Genomic DNA, 20627 nt, shown 5'->3' on the forward strand with positions numbered 1-20627 from the left:
AAATGCTGGACAAGTGATTGCACTTATCTAATGATTCAGCTTATATAATAAGCAGGATTTGCTGGAAAGTGTGTGTCAAATGGGATTTCTGTAACATCATTATATTTACATGAAGTACATTCTTCAGCGTTTGACCCAGAGCCGTATGCACATGCAACTCAACTCAAATATTTGGATCATGGCGCTCGTGGCTGATCCTGGTCCTGCTGGGGTAAGTGTACGATGAGAGTTGGAGTTCATGAGTGTGTTTGTGTGTGACAGAGGGGGCTGTATTCTTCACAGGAAACAGGAAACCAAAAGTCATAACAGGATGCCCCAGGTTTTCATACTGTACCTGATGCGTGGGTGACTGCACGGGGGTAACCCATTTACCAAGTGGTTCTCTTCTAGAAGAAGAGCTAGGTGGAGAGGAGGGTGCACATTGAGGGGTTAGGAAAGTGGTGTTTCACTCTAAATATAGATGTGTGCGTGTGTATGTGCATGTCTGTGTGAGCATGGGGGCATGTGCTTGTGTGTGTGTGTGTGTGTGTGTGCGTGCGTGCGTGCGTGCATGTGTGCGTGTGTGTGTGTGTGGTGTTTTCCTCTACAACCCTAGAGTTGCTGTGCTTTGCTGCTGTTTGTCCTACTTTTTAAGAGGCGACAGAATAAACAGTATTTGATGTTTTTCATTTGGCTGTATGATTTGATCATTTCAATGGCAAATGTACTGTCGGGGCTCCAGCAGTTACCAGCTTTATTACTGCTGCTGATTCAGTCAACTGAATTGTTGCTGGAATGCTGAGTTATTGCAGCCTTACTCCTGCATCTACATTATAAAATGCAAACCATCATTTGGGTGATGATTTATTTTTTTTGCTTTGGATTAAAAGCGCAATATGACCGCTCAAATTTGTTTATCACTCCCATCATTGACAGCTTGCAGGTTTGTGCTTGAGTTTCATTTGTAATCTATGTCAAAGTGTGTGTGTGCTTGTACATTTACGAACCACACGGTGAGTGGTGGAGTTTTCTCATGAAGGTGAGGCAGCAGATGTTATTTAGGTTGTTTCTTCAACCATCTCAGGGTTTCTTTTGAAAACAGTCCCATTAACTGAGGATTTCTTTATATAACAACCACTGTTTATTCAGCAGGGCCCTTCTTATTCAAGACAGCTTTAATGAAGGAAGTGGCACTTGTTATAATTATTATAATTTATAATTATTTTTTTAAAGGCGTATTTGCAGAATTCACGAGATGGAAACGACAGTAGAATCAACACATAACTTCAGACTCCATGCTTGGTGTAACTGAACGGGTAAAGGACAAACACACACGCACAATCACGCGGGCGCGCACGCGGGCGCGCGAGCACGGGCGCGCGCCAACATTCAGCAAAACTACGGCGCAGGGAACCCTTATGCAAAATAAGACTGTCCGGTTGGACGGTTTATCTGTCAATCTCATTTTCTCGAAATCCAATTGGTCCTCCTTCCGATATTATCATTCCATCTCCTCTTGCATCGACCACAGACTGGAGGGTTTTCCGCTGTCCTCGTCCGCTAGGCGACATAGATCCCCGCGAATCGGGGCACGGGTCGTTTTATGTCTCGTTTATTGCTGTGACATTTTGGTTATTGAAGATATTCATCGCTTCAGCACAAAGACTGCGGAGCCTACTGTGCTCGCGTCCTTCGTTTCATTTTGGACTGGACACCATTGATATTTCAACGTCCATATCCTCCTGTAGGCTCAGGCTGCGTTGCGGAGTGATACTCGGAGTAAGTCGACAATGTGGAGGCTGCTAAAATGTCTACTTGGAAAATTAAATGGTTAGACTTTCTCTAACGTTAGGCAACGGTGTTAGTAAGAGAGGTATGCTTTGTGTTAGAAGCGCTTTTTTGCTTTCGTGACGAAGACAACGGCGAGGCGGCGGAGGAGCGGTTCCCTTTCTTCCATTTTCATCAAGCCCACAGCCCGGACCACGGGGAAGGATTCTATCCCTAACTTTGTTTTTCTTTCTACTTCAGCCGCCAATTACTCCCCGTTGGATGGTACATAATTCCACCCAGGTAAGTACGCCGACAAATACACGCTCCCTGCGAGTATTTGCATATCAAATAGAAGTTGTCTGACGCGTTGGTGGCGGAGTAGCATCAAGTTTTAAGCGCATCGTTCAAGTTGTCTCGAGCCACACTGGGAAAGGGGGCTCGCGGATTTTCGTCTCCGGCACGAGCTCTGCTCAACTGCTGGGTATTACTAGCTTATATGTGATGGAAAATACTTCTTTGTCTACTTCAGCGGGTTATAACGGCACAATAAATGCGCATACTACACGTCTCGTCTTCTTACTGCTTAGTTTTTTTTGTACGTACGACAAGCCGTAGGTTTAATGCCACGAAACGAACACAATCGGATGTTATTTGTCTAATGTTAGCTAAGACCACCATTCCCGGTTATTGCTAACCTCTGAAAACGTATCAGATTGTCGTTGCTGTAATGCGATTTTATCGTCGGACACTGTTAAATATAAACCACGCAGTAAGAAAAAAGAAACATAATTCTAATTGGAAGTGTTTATTTGTATTTTTTTCCTCTTCCCGGCTACCATTATTACCATCCCGAACGCACCGTCTCCTTCACAACCAGCAGAATTCGAAGCCTCTCTGTCGTTATTTACAAGGCATTAAAAACACAATCGATCATCTCTTCTTAGATATATTTTAAAATTGTCATTCGGCTAATTTGAGTCATTTATAGAAACTTTAATGGTCCGGGTCTTTGTGTCCCGGTCTGCTCCTCGACGAGGTGAAGGCAGGCAACAGGTTTTGGGTGCTTTAAAGCATTCTGAGGGGTTTCACACCAAAGACCCCCCAAAAACATGAGCTTTGCAGCAATATTGGTGTTCTCTTTGGCTGTATCTACGGTTGTAAAACTATTAACGACGCCAAATGGTCCCTCTGAAGTTGGGGGGTGCTCAAGACAAGTTCCATTTGTTAGGAGGGGCCACAACACACATCCCCCATTTTGACCTCAACTCGGTGATACTGCAATAAGTAGATTTGCTGGTGTTATTTTTAGGCTTGTGTGTTGGGGCATTTTCACCAGTTATTCCTGCTGGAATGTCTATTTAATTGATTGAATCATCGAGTTTTATCCATTTTGTGAATTGTAGTTGCGTTTGGCTCTATGAATGTATTGAGGTGGTTCACAATATTTCCAGGACTTATGAACCAAATATTTGGAGCAATAATGCATTTGTATTGAACAATGTGCTTGGTAGCCCACCTAAAGAACCAGTATCCTGTTTGTAGATTTCTGCATATTATGAATAATTAAAAACTCAGCATGGAGCTCAGGCACGGCCATTATCAGTATCCCCTTAATCCTGATTTTTGCATGCCTGTGCATTAAGCCTATACTGTATCTGTACATCATCACCAGTGACCACATGCCGACCACCGACACTATAACCCGGAATGTGTAACTACACGTTACACAACGCAGACCACAGCAGCTGTGATTGTGGTTCTTTTCCCAATATGTATTCCTTTTCATTTCCTGCTGTGGACCAGCCAGAGAGGTCTGCTAATGTTTAACTTTTCCTCATTTCTTCCTCCCATTGTAGAGATTACCAGCTGGATGCCGATTTTAACAACCCACCGCTCACCAATATCAACCCAGACAAACAAACACATGCACAAGTTTAAATTCCCTCAATTGTGTATGGAATGTGTGCATTTTTAAGTCTGCGCCAAAATTTACATCCATCTTTACTCATAGGCAGTTGCAGACAGGAATGTGACTCAGCTTCACCGTTCCTTTGTTTTATTGTTGGCTCACGCTGTTACGTGTATGGGATGCAGTCATAGGTCGTTAATTTAAAAAAAAACAAAAAAACATCTATAGGCAAAAGTAGTTGGTTGTTCTAAAACTGTATAACCGTTTATAACATTGTCTGCTTTGCCGACATTAGCTCAGTAGCTCAGATATCCTAGCCTAACTAGATTTAGAGTTTACACTTTAATCTTTAAATATTTTAAAATGTAATCTATATTACACATGTCAAATCTGAGGTTACAGCGTTCTTAAAACACTCCAAATATTTCCCTAACGTAACTCTCAAGGGTAGACTGTGTTCAGGCTTTTGTCAGCTACACATTCCATTCATAAATAGTGATGGCTTCTCTTACAGATCGTTAGCTTGATTGTAAGTTTTATTTCAGAGGTCACGGAGCTTGAATCAGCCAGGAAATAAGCGTTTGTGTCATTTCTTTTTAAAAAATGAGTCAGCAGCAATTATTTTCAGTCATCTGCATTAGCTGCCGTTATGTTTTATTGTTGGCGCTGGTCATCATCGACACTGCTGTTTCAACAAATGACGTTTAGTACCTTTTACCCTCCCACCCATTATGTATCAGTTGATTAATTTTACTATTCTATTCATCTGTTTGTAGTTGCTGACTGAGACTGAAAGGGCCGTGTAAACAGCAGCAGAGGATGGCTGCAGTGGAAACAGACAAGGAGCTCAACGATTTGCTGGATTTCACTGCGGTAAGATCCCTTATGAGAGCGATAGAATATATTGTAATTTAATGTCATACTCCTAAAAGGATGAGACGTGTTTCTGTTTTGGATGTGCTGAGGGAGATGATTACAGGCCCTGCTCTTTATACTGTAAATGATCAGAGACTCTAATTGATGACCTGTTTTCATTTAAACACAGTTTTATTGAAATGCTTTATTGAAAACACAAGATTGTACGGCAGCACTTAAGAAAAGTGAAGTCGCCTGATTAAAAAAATGTCTATATTATGTGGTGAACCTTTTATGTCGCAGGACTGTATGTTAAGCCCGTCACACAGCTGGAAGATGTGCTGTATTTTGTTGTTGCAAGCTATAGAATAAATTACATTTTCTCACTAATTTAACATAAAAACTGTTTTTCCCCCCTGCTGATTTTTAGATGTTTGAGCTTCCAGTTTCAAATGGCAAGAACCGACCAACAACACTTGCCAGTCAGTTTGGAGGTTCAGGTAAATGTTTTTTTAATTTAATTTAATTTTACTTTTCTTTATAATAAACCAAAAGTCAGTATAATCACACATATCCCTTAATGTGTGGTGTTATGACACTTAAACTACCTGATAGTCTTTTGGATGATGTAGGCAAGGAAATTGTCACAACTGTCATAAGATTGAAGACCGTTTTGGCCTGTACTTCAGAAAGAAAGTTAAAAATAAGCAGTCTGTCCTCTGTGCTTTCTCTGCTACATTAGTCCAATAATGTCGAGGCTTGGTGAAAGACACAGAGGGGGTCAGGGGGTAACTGGGTGTGGTATAGGGCTCTGTTTCTTTCAGTCCCTTGGGAGGGGCATACATATTCTGTTGTCAGGGCGAGGTGTGTTTCTAGAAAAGATGAATGTTGATTTTGGTCAATTCAGTAGTTTCCCATGATATTGTCCTTTTCACCTTGAATTTATAATGACTCAAACTCTATCACCAAGAGTAGATCTTAATGTCTGCTAAATGACTAATACAAAATGATTAAAAGAAGTGTGGCCATTGAAATTTTAGATATAGACTCATATCTGCTCTGTAACAACATGTTTAAGGCAATAGGGGAAGTACCGAGCATGTGATTGGATGGCAGATAGCTTGTATAATAGCAAATTTCCTTGGATGTGATTATGAGTTATTACACTGTGCAAATAGGAAAAACTACAGCTTCATGTTATATCCATGCTATTCATTTCCTCCCACTCATGATTACATATACCCACTGTAGCATTACACCGTGTGTCTTTTCAGGCCCTTTCACTACTCGGCTCAATTCATAATAAGTGTACTTTCATTTTTTGGTCTTGTGAAACTGAGAATCCTAAATATATTTTTCAGGTTTAGTATGAGCTGAAATGCAGAAGGGAAGAAGTTTCAAATTTGCATGAAGTGTTCCATTTTCACACAGATGTGTCAAATTGAAAAAACCAAAAAACAACTCAGCTACATTGGCTTTACAAAGAAATTTCCACATTATAAATGAATGTTATTTCACTGTCTCCACGTGAAGTCAAAAGAGAGTCTTTGTTATGGTTTTAAGTGCACTTTTGTGCAAAAAAGTCGTCTGTGACTCACGGGTTGAAACGCCCGAGCCTGCATTGTTGTACAGTGTTTGCTGTTTTATTAACAGCGAACAGCCTGTTGGGATTTGACCTGACTTCATCCTTTGTGTCTGTGTGACTCACTTTGCCAAGGAAGGAAGAAGGTCTGTAGACAAAAAAAAGGCCCACTCAGAAAGACCCGAGGCTGCGTGCTGTAAAAACCGAGACATATCTACAAGTCCAGTCAATGGATCTGCAAGAACACCGTATGAGTCAGGCTGAAAGTCTGTTCCCAGAATCTTTGCCTGTGTAATTATAGACCAGCCTCGGTTAAAGGGGGTGTTGCATGCTGGGAGGAGATGTGAACTGGTGTCTACCAGTTTCTGATGGGACTCACATTGATGTTTCCTTTCCCGGTTGTGAAGGTGTTTGAGAGCTGTGCACTACTAGTGCTTTGTTGGGGTGGAAAATAAACAAACGGATTCTATCGTCGCATCTCTTTTATCTGTGTTTCTGCCGGCGTCTCGTGTGTAGATCACAGTTGTCACAGCCCTCAGTGCAGCGGAACCATCATTCTGTTCTTCTGCTGATTCTGACATGATTCTAGTCTGCCTCTGTCCCCTCCCCCTCCCCGCTCGGCTTTTTAATTAGACAACAAAACAAAAATATGAATATTCATAGATCCGGGTTCATTAATATGCACAATTATGCAAATTAGCACACAATTAAGCTTCAGCGTTCCCCAAGAGATGTTGTGTTGCAGTTCCAGAGAAGAATGAGGGAAGGGGGACAGTGAAAATTTCTGCTTCGCCAACCTTTAAAACCGCCCGCATTCAAACATGCTGCGGTGTCAGAGCTGTAGTGGTCTGGCCTTGGGTAACATGTGTCAGCCGTGTCAGATAGAGATCTCTCATTGGCAGCTAGGTGATTGTATGAGCCAAATCTTACAGCCTGAATAGTAAATGACTGTTGCCATGGAAAATGTAAGGGAGTCAGGGAGTGAAAATTGTTGACGATGATACTGGGAGTGTTAATTATTCAAACTACCTACAGCTCATATTCATTCTATAAGACAGCATCGCCACTCTGCTGTCTGTGAGCTGTAGACTGAGCTTGTGTGGACATTAAAGCGGGGCTCTTTAATTATATAATGTTCGTTTTTGCAGCGTTGTGGAAGAATGTGTTTTTCTGATGAGAATGAAGGAAAACGCAGTTCTTTGTCTTGCAGGTATAGATGAGCGGAGCGGCTCCAATCCCTGGGGGCAAGGCCAGCCCAACAGTCAATCGTTTAACCAGGGAAGGGTAAGATCTATCCTCATCTATTGTAACAGTTCATCTAACTCTGTAGGTACAATCGCGTCAGTTGTGGCTTTCACAGTTCCGTGCGTTTTATAGACATTTACGCAGGATTACAACCTTCAGATTCTGCAGGTTTGTCATTTTTATTGAGTTAATGTAAAATGCAAATGAAGAACACGCGGTCAGTTTAAATTCACAGTGTTGGCAGTCTGCGTTGCTGCACACGCTCAGTAAACTGTGAGAATGGATAGACCAGCGTTTCCATATACATCGGCACATTTTCATCACTCAGGTTGCAAATTAATCAAGGTAATGGATGTATAGTTGCACCATAGTAAACCTGGAATTACCGGAGTCTCCGATATTTTTTTCATCCTAAAACTGGGGATCATTAGGCCTCCTAGGCTTGGTATTAGTGTGTCATGGGAAGCCAAGTTGGATAAACTTTATTGATTGATTCACATCAGCACACAAGGGCTTCTTCCATAATTGATTTGATGTTTGGTGGGGGTGCTAATAGTGGGATTTATTTATTTTTTGATTCACTTATTTCCCTGCTGGCTGTCCCTCAGGGTTATGGAGAGGAAGGCCTTTACACTGAGCAGGAGGGCATTTCCTCTGCCCCCATGTTTGGACCAGGGATTGTTGGTAAGTGTCATTTAACTGATCTTCTAATAAAAGTTGGCAGAACAGACAGATTTATTATATGAATTTATTTGTATGAACGACAAAAATTATTGGATGGAACAGTCTCGGTAGAAACTCGTCTACCTCTGTTAGCCAAATTATATTATTGCTTAGGTAGCAGCAAGTAATCCGGGAGGCTGTGGAGGAGGGGTTTGTTTGTGTGTTGCAGTTAGTCTGTTCAGGTTGGGAGGGGGTTGGGGATGTAAAGGGCACTCATGCACAAACAGGGCTCTCCCCTGGGACGGGGCTAGCCTATAGCCCATTTCTGTTTAACTGTCATTGGAGGGGACATGCTTGGTACAATTGCCCTTCAACATTTATAATGGGCCGATTTGTTGTTGTTTTTGCTGTCCACCGCCATAAATATCTCACAAGATCACATAGTAGCTGCACACATGGCAGATGGATGCCACAGAAATGGAGGATGGGCAGAGTGAATATTAACATTAATGCCTAATTTTCACAATCAAGACCTATTTGGCTTCTTTCCCTTTTCAGGAAAGGTTGACCGAGGGCACTATTCCTCCTTTACTTCTCAGGTAAGTCTTTTCGAAAACACAATATTGAGAAATTCTGAACACCCCTTGTATTTGTAATTTTCCCACCTCATACGTCTTTTCTTTGACATTCTTTGACAGGGCTTTTTGCCCAGTGAAATACCCATGCCTAGTCCCAACACCATCTCTCCATCTGGCCTAAAGTCCAACTCCCAGTTTTATCCTTATGAGGGAAGCAATCCTCGCAGGAGGCCCCCACAGGACCTCATTGGTAAGACTGTAAAGGACCATTTCTAGCATAGTGTTGACATAGTCAGTCCTCACAGGTTGCATACAAATCTATTTATAAGCGATATAACTCAGTATATCATTATTTCTGCTGCCGGGTGTGCACACAGGAATTCCTATTTGGCTTACATAATGGAAATGGAATAGCTGCGAGTTCTCAGTCAAGAGTCTCTGAATAACATAAATAACTATGATACTTTTTGATGTGACATTATTGAGTGGTCACAAGACTGGGCATCAGTCCCATCAGTCTTGGTTGCACTCTGCCATAAGTCAGATCTTTTTTTTGTTGTTTTGCATAGTTTCATGATGTCATTGTGTCTTCTTTCTCTCAGAATCACAGCCAAAAAAGATCCGGAAGGTTCCCCCTGGCTTGCCCTCTTCGGTGAGTGTTGGCATCCAGAAATATCGCTGCCCTGAAGTGTATCTCAACACATAAATCAGCCCACGGAGGCTGATTCCATTTTGCTTTTTAAGCCTTTCCCTGCCCACAAAGCAGAAGAAGAACTGCTTTACGGGACATCCAACCAGTCCAGCTGCGTATCTTCACCGCTGATTTAAAAAAACAAAAAAAATGAAAGGAAGAGAAACAAACCGCTCATTCAGCCAGTCACTCATTTGCAGCATGTATTTATAGCATGTTGTGTTTGTAGGCCCTTTACTTTATGGCCACATTTCTTCCTGCCTGCCAAATCCTCTCAGGGAATTCATCCCAAAGTTTGAGGGTTCTTATTGTGCCTCATTTCTTTCTCTCCCACATTTGCTCTCTGGACACCCTATTTCCGCCTCTTCTGTTCCCCTCCTCAACCACACATCCACCCCATGCCCGCCTTCCCCCCTCCTCCCGCCCCCGTCCTCCCTCCCCCATCCCTCTATCCCAGCTGCCAGTGGAGTTGGCCACCCTCCAGGATTTGGCAGATGGTTCAGTAATTAGTAGTGCATCTCTCCCTTCCCTCTTTTCCTCTCCCTTCTTTTTCTCTCTTTTTTTTCTCCGCTTAATCAAATTACAGAAGAAAACTTCAGTTCATTTGGTTTTGAGTTTTGCAGATACATTGAATTGCTCAGTCTGTAAGAGAAATGATCTTAAATGAACATGATATGATGGCTCTCAGCTTGTTGTTTTTTTTTAATGGCCATCAAATAAAAGTGCACATCCCACTATGGGGCCACATCTTGCTGTGGTAAATAATAAAAAATTACGCACATAGGAACTATTTTCAGTGCATTTCTGTTAACAATTTCTAAATGTCTTTCTGAGGTAATAGCTAAAACCCCAATAAAATCACTGAATGTTCTCAAACTGCATATTACGCAGCACTCTAGTCTGCCGGAATGTTGCACCTTTGAGTTCATCAGTGAGGCTGGGGCTTGAAATTAAATTCCTGCTAAACAATAAACATATTTATGTACTGCAGTATGTTTATAAACACAGAGTTAATCTAATTTTACCTGTTTTTTTCTGTAGGTGTATGCACCAGTCTCAGGAGAGGATTTTAACAGGGACAGTGTCGGCTACCCAGCCCCAAAGACAGGAAATGTGTACCCACCACCTTTCTACATGCAAGGTCAGTGAGTCACAACAAGGTTTGCAATTGAAAGACTTATCTGACCATGGCACTCTTAGAGATCCTGAAGCATTATCTCATTGGCATTATGGCTATTAAGCTATTTGGGTCACCAAACTATCTTTCTGGATAGACGTGCCGGTGGCGCCTGGATGCAGGGAATTACAGCTGAATGAAGTCATCACAGTAATGTGACATGGCTCATATGTGGCCTTTATTGACTTCACATTATCTCTTCATCTCACACACACATACACACAAACAGAAGGCCTCCACCCACCCTCCCATCCATGGGGCACTGCTAGGTCGATGGTCCAGCAGGGTTATTCTGCAATGGTGGGAAACCCCCCCCATTTGAGTCAGCATGGTCCCTTCACTGCCCTCAATCCACAAGACAGACTGGTGAGCTATGCCTTCACACTTTGGATGTATATTTAGACCTAAGGATAGCTTAAGGGCTTTTTTTTATCATGTTATTTATCAGTCATGAATGAATAATTGTTTTTCCTTTGCTTTAAGAAACCACAGCCGCTGCCTCTTTCACCTCAAAACTACCCCTTGCAGGGCAGTGAAGTGAACGGAGCTCACCCTGCTGGCCTCCACTCTGGCTCCAACAGTTTTGGAGTCCCCAGCCACACACCCCCTGTCTCTGGCACAGACACCATTATGGGTACATTTTTTAATTGTGCCATGTTTTCTTTGTGCTTTTGTGCAGTACATGTAGATGTATAAATAAAATGTTGTTTTTTTAATTTCCAAAAGCTAATCGTGGAAGTTCAGGAGATGAGATTGGAAAGGCCCTTGCATCTGTAAGTAACAATTGAATATAAGACTGTAAATACCACACAGGCTCCTTATGAGATTGTCTTGCACCCTGAAAATATGAATAAATTCTAAACACAAACATTTTTGGACAGATATATCCCTCAGACCCAACTGGTAACACCTTCCCTCCATCTCCTGCTACACCTGCTGACTCCCCACAGGCTGTTTCAGGTAAGATCTTTAACTTTTAATTTTCCATAAGACATCCTGTTTGGTGATCAAAACTGAAAAGACCGATTCTCTACGTTGGTGTAGCTCCATCTGTTGGGGGAAAATGAAAGTAAAGCATTGTTGCTCCCTTTATTTATATTTCATGTGATTTTAATTTTCCTTTCAAGGATAAATTGAGTTGTCACTAGCATTGACTGTATACTGATGTTTATTATGATTATTATTATACAATTCTGAATAAGTAATAAAGCACAGATGTGGGGCTTAATGGTCTTTTATACAGGCTTGGCTAGCCTTAGTTCAGCTGTGGTTGCAGACTTTCTCAGAATCCATAAACTTGTATTTGAAAAGGCCCCTTTTCCACATAATCTATAGATGTTGTATTTCGTTATTATGATTTTGTCAGACCATTCTAATCATTTCCTGGAAATATGATATTGTAATGATACCAAAATGCCACTGCTGGCATTGAAAAATACATAGCATAGCATCTCTCTGGAACATTGTCACTGGTGCCAGAGTTGATACAAATTCGAGAGAGGAAGGGAAAATGCAGTATGCAAAAGAGAGGTGTACTCACTTCCCCCATTTTTCTGTTCACACAATTACGTAGAACTCAGGAAATACTGCCGGTAGTTTATGCAAAGGGAGGAATGAGCACACAGTTTCACGTCATTTTAATACTAGTACTGAGACAGTATGAGATGTCAAGCATATTCCAACTCGATCCATCATGGCTTCCTGTTAAGGTTGAAGGTCAGCTTAAAATGAAATGTAACATAACTCTAACTGGGCCCTTTTCTTGGTGTTAACATGTCTGTAGCACCTACTGAGAGTATTCTCAGTTCTTACCCTTTGATCTTTTTTAGGCTCTGCCTCCCAGTGGACTCGGTCCTCTGGCCAGACCACACCTTCCCCCAACTTTGAGAGTGGAATCCAGTCCATGGTGAGTCAGCTCATCTAATTTATGTCTTGCCTGAATGCAATGAAGGAGATGATTGCCAACAGTCTTTCAGATGCTGCTCCTCTCGAAATTATTACATATTCTCTATTTTCTGCAGGCTAGTAAACTGGAGGACCACCTGGACGAAGCCATCAATGTTCTTCAGCGACATGCCAGCGGACAAGGAGGATCAAGTCTGGCTGAAATGCACAGTCTGCTGTCATCTAGCATGGGTTTACATCCAGGCTTTAACAGCGCTGCCCCTGGACTGGCCAGTCGCCTTCTAGGACTGGTAAAACATATCAACACACAGATTAAATTTTAAACAAGAATTTAATGTAACTAGTTTGTGTTTGGTGTATTAATCATTTACAGCTGCAAAAGCCAAACCATAATTAACTAATAAAGTAATTCTTTGATATCTATTGTTCTACAGATAACCAATCACCCTGAAGACTCTGGTCTGCCCTCTGGTGGAGGACTCATGCACGGTCATCATGGCCCAGCATCTGTCCAGTCAGGCTCACAACCTTCTGGTGAGCCTCAATGTTGCTTTACACTCATGTCAATAAGTGAGGTTATATTTCTACATTTACATTCAATTAATAGTTTTGCCGTTATGCTCCCGAACTCTCTGTGCAGGTCTGTCTGGAAGCATAAACCGCTCAGGTGGTGACGTCAAACGAGAGGACAAGGAGGACGATGAGAACCGTTCTGTCGCTGATAAGTCAGAGGACGAGACAAGAGACGTGAACAGCCATCTTAGAACAAGGTGTCTAAAACATTTGTGTTGTACTGTGGCAATTGTGCTTTTGTTTCATTTTAGAGACACATATTAGTGTTCACGTTAACGTTATGATTAAACTAAATACAGGAAGTGAGAATATGGTGCCAGTCAGCCCTGCAGCCTCCTACACCAGCCGTGGGTTACAATAAACTTTCTGTTTAGAACTTCATTTATGGAATTTCTTTGACATTCTTCTAACTAAGCTCCATAAAAGTTACTCAGTCTATTACTTTTTTTACTGAAAGCCTTTTCTATTAAAAAAAGGTTGAAATTGTTTTATGTTCAATTAACATAATCTGCTGCTCAGAAGAAAGCGGAATGTTTAGTTTTAACTTTAACATCCTCTCATAATTTGGTACAAATTTTTCAATGCCTGTCTTACATTTGGTAATTTCACATCACCTTTGCCAAGTAATTTTCAATGAACTGTACCCATGTCTGCTTCCCTCCTCATCTACCATTGGCTCATAACTAGTCTCCAAGGTGATGATGATGATGATGAAGATCTGCCAGTGGAGGTTAAGGCTGAGCGGGAGAAAGAGCGGAGGTTGGCAAACAACACCCGCGAGCGGCTTCGCGTTCGGGACATCAATGAGGCTTTTAAGGAGCTGGGCCGCATGTGTCAGCTCCATCTGAGCGCTGAGAAACCACAGACCAAATTGGGCGTACTGCAACAGGCCGTTAACGTTATACTCAACCTGGAGCAGCAAGTTCGAGGTCAGTGGGTGTCCAGAGAGGAAGAAGGAAGAGGAGGAGCTTCTTTATAAGCCGCAACTCCCACACAGCTTCATTTCTTGGCTTCTTGACATGTCTTGCTAACAGTTCAGCACCAATTTGGATTAACTTACATATATCATCACTCTCTACACAATCATTAATAAGTGAATAATTTTTTTGAAAAGTGGGTACAAAGAAGAGGGAAATGAAGCTGTGTACCTTTTCATGTGCTCCCTCTGCTGTTCACCTTGTGTTTTTCTTCTAACAACACATACACACATGTCCCATGCAGTATGTGTTGTACAGTCGACTTTTCTCTGCCTCTCTCTGACTGGATGAACAGCCTATCTCTCTCATGGCTTATGCTGACATGTTTTTGTTTTCTTTTATTTTAATGGTTCATTTTTAATACAACAGCTTCCATGTTTCTTTCTGCCTTCAGCGTCAGCAGAACTGTTTGCTGTTATTAACCCGTTACTGCCGCGTGTCTGTGCTGTCTGTCTTAGCCTGTAAACATTAACCTTTTAACGTTGCCAGCCTGTTTCCATGCAGTCACCTGTCTGTCCACCGCAGCGCCCTATCATTTTCTTTTCAGATGACAACAGAGACCGCTTCTTCCTCACGTTGAGACAAATACATCTCCTGCAGATGTATTTAACAACACCCCCTCAGTCCTTTTTTTCCCCACTTTGGCTGTGTCTGTGTTGGCAGAGGGGGTCGCTTCCTCTTTCTCCCTTCTCATTACTTCTGTCTTTCTGCTGGACAGTGGTCATATCCTCTACAACTTCCATTCCTGGACCTCAGTGACTTCCTAGAGGATCAATGGTTTTGTTGTAGGAGCAGCAGGTTTAAGGATATATCTATTTATTTATGATTCTTCATGATTCCGCCCGCTCTCTCTCCTGCACATGGACCACTCCACTGGAATCTTCAGCACTTTCCCTGGATTGAGCACTTGTACTTGACAGTATACGTTAAGGAATAAATACAGAATATCATTAAGGGCACTGACGAGTAACACTCGTAAACACCAAATTTTAAACTAGTCCAGCTTCAGCTTCAGACAAAAGAACACCCCCATGCAAGGGTTGCGTTCTGGGTTTATTAACCAACCCCTCCTGCCGACCTCTCCTCCTGGCTGCAGCATCATCCAGGTGACCGACGAGAACCTCACGGCTGAGGAGAAGGAGCAGAGGGAGCGTGAGCGGCGGCTAGCTAACAACGCTAGGGAGAGGATTCGCGTGCGCGACATCAACGAAGCTTTCAGAGAACTGGGCAGGATGTGTCAGGTCCACCTGCAGAGCGACAAGGCTCAGACCAAGCTTGTCATCCTGCAGCAGGCTGTCCAGGTCATACTGGGCCTGGAGAAGCAGGTGCGAGGTAGGTCAGAAAGGTCTGATCCCCACGGACAACCAGATGTGTCCCACTGCGTCACCCCCAGTGTGGCTTTTCTTTCTTTATGCCTGTAAATCTCAGGAAAATGAAGAAATGAGATGAAAGGGAGAGCATCTGAGGAAGTGAACCCCCACTCTACTGCCACATTTGTTCAATTCTCATCCAACTTTTCATTCCCGTCTTCCTTTCTTCCTTCACCCTGTCGACCACTGATCGTTTCTACGTTGCACTAATCTCACGTCTTTCTGCAGCTCTTAATTAATAGTAACTGTGTTTGTTTGTCAAAGAGCGTAACCTGAATCCAAAGGCCGCCTGCCTCAAGAGACGAGAGGAGGAAAAAGTTTCAGGGCTGGACCCCCAGATGCATCTGGGAGGGGGTCATCATGGTCTGGGAGGAGAAGGACATATGTGATGCTCAGGTCTGCCTGCTGCTTAACAAAGTCTTTAGCTCGTTTGGTGTAGAGACTGATGATTTTCTTTTCTCTTGTCTTGCAGCTCCTGTTGATTGTACAGCCCCCTGAACACGTGGCCTTATTCTCTCATTGTCATGCATCTCAGTGTGTGTTCGTGAACACACACCTACCCAAACACACAAACACACTATCACTGACGAGGCTGCAGGCCACATTCCTCCTGATGCACACAAGAGTGACAAGCACAGAGATGAACCATTTATTAATTTGACATGACTTTGAACTGAGAACGCCAGTCAGTGAGAATCTGACACAAGGTCATTCGTCTGATCGTGTTTTTGTAAGACATTTGGAAAAAAAAAAAATTGCTTTAAATGTTGGGAGCAAAACTTGTTTGGATCAAATGAAACTTATGGATCAATTGCTCGTGCGAGCAGGGTTAGGATTTGTATTGTTGGATCGTTAACTGGCATTCCCATCAGAAAAGCAAGTCTTATATTCTTTAAAAGTAAAGAGGTTTTATTCTTGTGATTGAACAAAACTGCCTAAAAGAGGCTTTGTTTTCAGTGTTTGATTAGGATATAACAAAGTGTCCACGTCCTCTGGCCTGACGCTGAGGACACACAGGTTCTGGCACATTCAGCCGCTGACTGCTCTGCTTGGTTTGATAGGCCGGGGCCGTCCGGCTGTCCGCTTTTCTTTGACTTTCTTGTTGGACTGCAAAGTGCCACTGTGTGTCTCCCAACTGGTGGGACGATTTTGTTTTTATCGGTGCATCCCCGTGTTTTATGTCTTTACATGCTGTACAAACTCAAGACGAACCCCAGGATCAACGCTTGAATAAACCTGGGTGTTGTCGGACTCCGGGACAGAGGCTTCACCTGCACCGGTGCCCCCTCCTGTCATCACTCAGCCATTTTTCCTGTCAAATCAGGCATAAAAATGCTGTTCCAGCACATTAAACTCACTTAATACAAAGTATCTGGTAACTGAAATGAATTTACAGTTAGAAAGGGATCATGAGTGTTACTGTTATCTTATTGAGGATTTACTTAATTGCCATTGTTGGACATCTGTCTTTGCTCTTTATCGAGCATTTAGGTGTTTTTTGTTTGTTGTTTTCTTCTTTTGAACAATTTGCAAAGCTTGTTCTGAAGATCTTCCTTTTGTAGAATGGATTTCTCCTTTTTTACGATGTAAGATAGTTTTTGAGTTTTTATCGTCTGGAATGCTCTTTTGTTTTGTTTTTTCTTGTTTAAATTGTTTCAATGTAAGATGGCTCGATTTAGATTTCAGGAACAAAGTGAGATGTTGTTTTTTTGTGCCAGGAGCTTAGAAACGTTAGAAATGACAACCTGATCGGACTCTAACTTCAGGGTTTTGGGTTTTTTTTGCTCTCTGTCAAACCAGTCGTGATTGGAAGGTTCTTGTATTTGCTGCATCCGCTCTCTCCATCATCTGCAACAGAATCAGCTGTTTCATGGCGACATGAAACACCATTAGAGTTCATCAAGGGTGGCCTCGGTCAGGTTCCCAGTTATAGGGGCTTTGATAATGGTTACTCACCAGTGCCTGAATAATTTGTCAGTGGAGTTCAGGAGTTTTAGGTTGTACTTCTTTCTTTACCGTACAGGTGTACAGAAACATGCTACAGTAAAATCTGACAGCATTTAGATGAAAAGCTAGACCCATCAACACTGGCCACCACCGTGGTGTCTGTATTATTTCTTGTAACCACCTGATGTACAACTTAGATGTTAAACGTACTTACTCCTCCATCGCAGGCTGATTTTGCTAAATATTTGTCTTTTACAGGCATGTGCATCGATATTTACGTACATGTGATGGTCACAGTCAGCTTTATCGTTGTGAGCTGATGGTGAAATTATAAGACAGTATTTCCTTCATTTTGTCACAGATGTTTCTCAGTGGACAAACCCAAGACTGCTTATTTCACATATCAGACTGCGGAAAGTTTCTATGAAAGACTTTTATTTCTAGATATATTTGTAATAGCCAAGTATCAACACATGCATCTGATATTTGTAGTCAGCAGAACCATCCTGCGCTCTGCAACAGGTAACCTGATGGAATTCTTTCAGTCTTCAGTCGTGTTTGAGGACATCATCTATGTTGGCTATGTCCTCAAAGTGCCTCCTGTTTCCTATTTTTATATATAAAGTAGATAATGAGAACTGTTGTGTATATAACAGTAATGTAGCAATAAATGTGACAATTTTAATAACAAGCTCGCCTTCGTCAGTGTTTTCTTTTCAATTTTCTCATTTAGAGATTTTGAGACCCCTGGGGGGGAAAACAGTCATCGTCCACCAGGGGGCAGTATCCGCCCATCCATTATCTACCCCTGTAGCCGACGGCGGGGTCTCCAGGAAGCGTCTACCTACCCCGAATTGCATAGGAGCAGGAGTCTGCTCCGACCGACGGCCTGGACAAGTCGTCAGCTCATGGCAGGGCCATCACCAACAACCATTCTGATCAATGTCAATTTAAAACAATACATCAATAAAAACAATACATATCCCACCCCCCTAAATTAAGTCTCGAGCCCGAGTGGGAGCCGGAGAAAGAAACAAACTCCACACAGAAAAAGTCTGGGGGTGTTCTTGGGGGGAAACTCTCAGGATTTCGAACTACCTGGAGGAGTTCGAACTCCCTGAGGTTGTGCCTTAAGAACCTTCCTAGCACTGTGCAGCGGCGGTGCTACCCCTGCACCATCGTGCCGCCTGAACTGCTAGACTGTCTGTTGTAATATGAATCTTTGAAATGAATTGTGACCCTATGGTCAAGTCATCTTATTACCAACTTCATCTATAATCTTTAACAACAAAATAGCTTTCTTCGCGTCCTCGTGTCGTTACAATTAGTATTATTAAGTATGCTAGAAGAGCGCGTCAGACCAACCGGAAGTACTACAAACACTAAACCGGAAGTTCTTCGTCGTTAACACACGCACGTCCGGGTGGGGAAGATTTATTCTATCAAAAATGATTACAAAGTTAGTCGGTCAGAAGTATACGGCCATTGCCAAATCATGGTAAGTTTATTTTGATATCACATCCCTGTAAAGCAGAATTTAAAAAAAAATAAAAACAAGAATTTTTATCTTGAGTTTTGTGTCCTTTGCTAGAAATAGCTATTAGCCTAGCCGAGGTCATCGCTGTATCATTGAAAACCAAAAGAGAGCCTTATTCTTTTAAAATTCTGTCATTCAAGTTAATTAAAGTTGTAAGTTATTAAATGCGGGCTGAATGGTATTGAATATGATTCCAAGCAATAAAAAGCGGCTCATGAAATATGCGATTTTCTCCCTATTACACGGGGACGAAAAAACTATTTATGTGTCTGGCTGTAAATACAGCAAATTAATATTCTATTAATTAGACAACATAGGTGCTTTTAACCAGTGTTCCTGTCGGCGCTCGGAACAATTGTATTCATTAAGTCTTGTTCAGTTTAGTGTCATTTTCCAGCTACTAACACATTAGAAAAATCACACATTCCCTGAGGTCTCTAATAAATGATTCACATTACATTGAAGAACAATAAAGGTGTCTAATGATAATTATTTCTTTTCTGCTGTACAGGATCCCCACTCTGGCCGTATGGGGGACTGTTGGAGGGGTCGCTCTGGTCCACTTCACAGACTGGCAGTTGTTTCTAGATTATGTCCCCTACATAAATAAAAAATTCAAGAAGGATGAGTAGTGGCACCCAGGTTAGTCTGAAGGGTCACCAAGAGGTGCAGCAGCACTAAATGTCCCGATTCTGCTGTCTATTCTGCCAAAAAAGTATCTTGTATGTGTTGATGGTGTCCTCGTGCTTGTCGTTTATTTGACTCTAGCAAAGAAATGACTAGAAAAGCAGAACTTTGTTCAGTCTGTTTAGGTATATGTAATGATTTCATAATGTTCTTGGTATTTGACCGTTCCAGCAGCAATTCCATAATGTGTTTTTGCTTTTGCAACAAATGTTTCAGTGTATCATGCATGTAAAATTTAATTTTTTAGTTTAGTCTTAAAATAACATTAAGCTTGACATCAGTGAGATCAATTTAATTCATGAAAGCTTTTCAAAAACTGTGTTTTCCTGCTGCATTTCACACACTTAAATATAAAAACTTCACTCTCCTCAGCTTAAAGATTGGTTCCAACACTTTTGAATCTATAATTCGCGTGTTTCTATAGTAAAATTATAGAACCTCAGATGGAACTGGGTACATCTCATTACCTCTTGGGCATCTTTCTTTTGATGGTGAACTAAAAATGATTTCCAGCAAAGCATTTAGGACCAGGTAGCTCTGAGGTGTCAGGAGACCATAAAACCAGGACGGTGGCCTACATTCCAGACGGCAAAGCCTGAAAGACTCGTCTGCACTTATTACATCAGCGTGCTCTTGCTCACAAGCAATTCTCGTCAAACAGGCAGACGGTGGCGGCCACCGTGAACGAGAGCAATTGCAGATGCTGGAGGAGGTGCACATTTGAATTAAGATCATGACCGTTTAGACTTCCACCCTCTGGCAGCCTTCAGGACTTTAATTGAGATCAATATCAAATATTAGATTATCAGAACACGACACCGTCGATGAACTCCGAACACACCTACAATTGTTAACTCGCAGTTTTCTTTATTTAGTCAGGATTTTTCTCACAATTTTGTTTTTTTCCACTTTCCATCAGGGCTGTTTTAGTGTTCCTTTGTACAGATACTATTGAGCTGTGGAAGAACTGCTACAGCCGGGACCACAGGCTCTGGTCCAGCTCCATGCCAGCTGTCACATCCAGCCAACAATGGACTCCTCTTCATCAGCATCTCATCAAACATTCTGGAGATTTATTTCAACCCTCTTCAGCCAGTGAAACATTAAAAGATGAACAAGAGCGATGATCATGACAAATGGATTTATTTCCCGCTTCCACACTAAGGTTTAGTCTCTGTTCTG

General features: G+C 42.1%; 1 protein-coding gene across 4 annotated transcripts; it reads left to right on the plus strand.

The window, feature by feature from the left end:
• Positions 1–1494: 1494 nt before the first annotated feature.
• On the plus strand, positions 1495–17912 carry LOC101079401 (transcription factor E2-alpha-like). Of its 4 annotated transcripts, none has more exons than XM_029831342.1 (21): positions 1497–1758; positions 1869–2049; positions 4435–4531; positions 4944–5013; positions 7306–7379; positions 7949–8024; positions 8562–8602; positions 8702–8831; positions 9184–9233; positions 10314–10413; positions 10679–10815; positions 10933–11083; positions 11176–11222; positions 11331–11409; positions 12279–12355; positions 12471–12644; positions 12789–12888; positions 12995–13124; positions 13615–13856; positions 15539–15670; positions 15747–17912. In XM_029831342.1, exons 3-20 carry the CDS (start codon positions 4478–4480, stop codon positions 15661–15663), a joined length of 1857 nt encoding a protein of 618 aa, XP_029687202.1. In that variant the 5' UTR covers positions 1497–1758; positions 1869–2049; positions 4435–4477; the 3' UTR covers positions 15664–15670; positions 15747–17912. The 4 variants fall into 4 exon arrangements, with proteins under 4 accessions (XP_011614775.1, XP_029687202.1, XP_029687203.1 ...); XM_029831343.1 differs by having other exon boundaries at positions 2008–2049; XM_011616473.2 differs by lacking the exon at positions 13615–13856 and adding an exon at positions 15001–15236 and having other exon boundaries at positions 1495–2049.
• Positions 17913–20627: the final 2715 nt, after the last annotated feature.

This window comes from Takifugu rubripes, chromosome 22, assembly GCF_901000725.2.
Source record: "Takifugu rubripes chromosome 22, fTakRub1.2, whole genome shotgun sequence".
Lineage (NCBI taxonomy): Eukaryota > Metazoa > Chordata > Actinopteri > Tetraodontiformes > Tetraodontidae > Takifugu > Takifugu rubripes.

Coding starts and splice junctions, on each gene's coding strand:
- LOC101079401 (XM_011616472.2), top strand. CDS start 4,478: ATGGCTGCAGTGGAAACAGACAAGGAGCTCAACGATTTGCTGGATTTC. Junction 8,603..8,701: donor ATTCCTCCTTTACTTCTCAG/GTAAGTCTTTTC, acceptor ATTCTTTGACAG/GGCTTTTTGCCCAGTGAAAT. Junction 11,084..11,175: donor TGGCACAGACACCATTATGG/GTACATTTTTTA, acceptor AATTTCCAAAAG/CTAATCGTGGAAGTTCAGGA.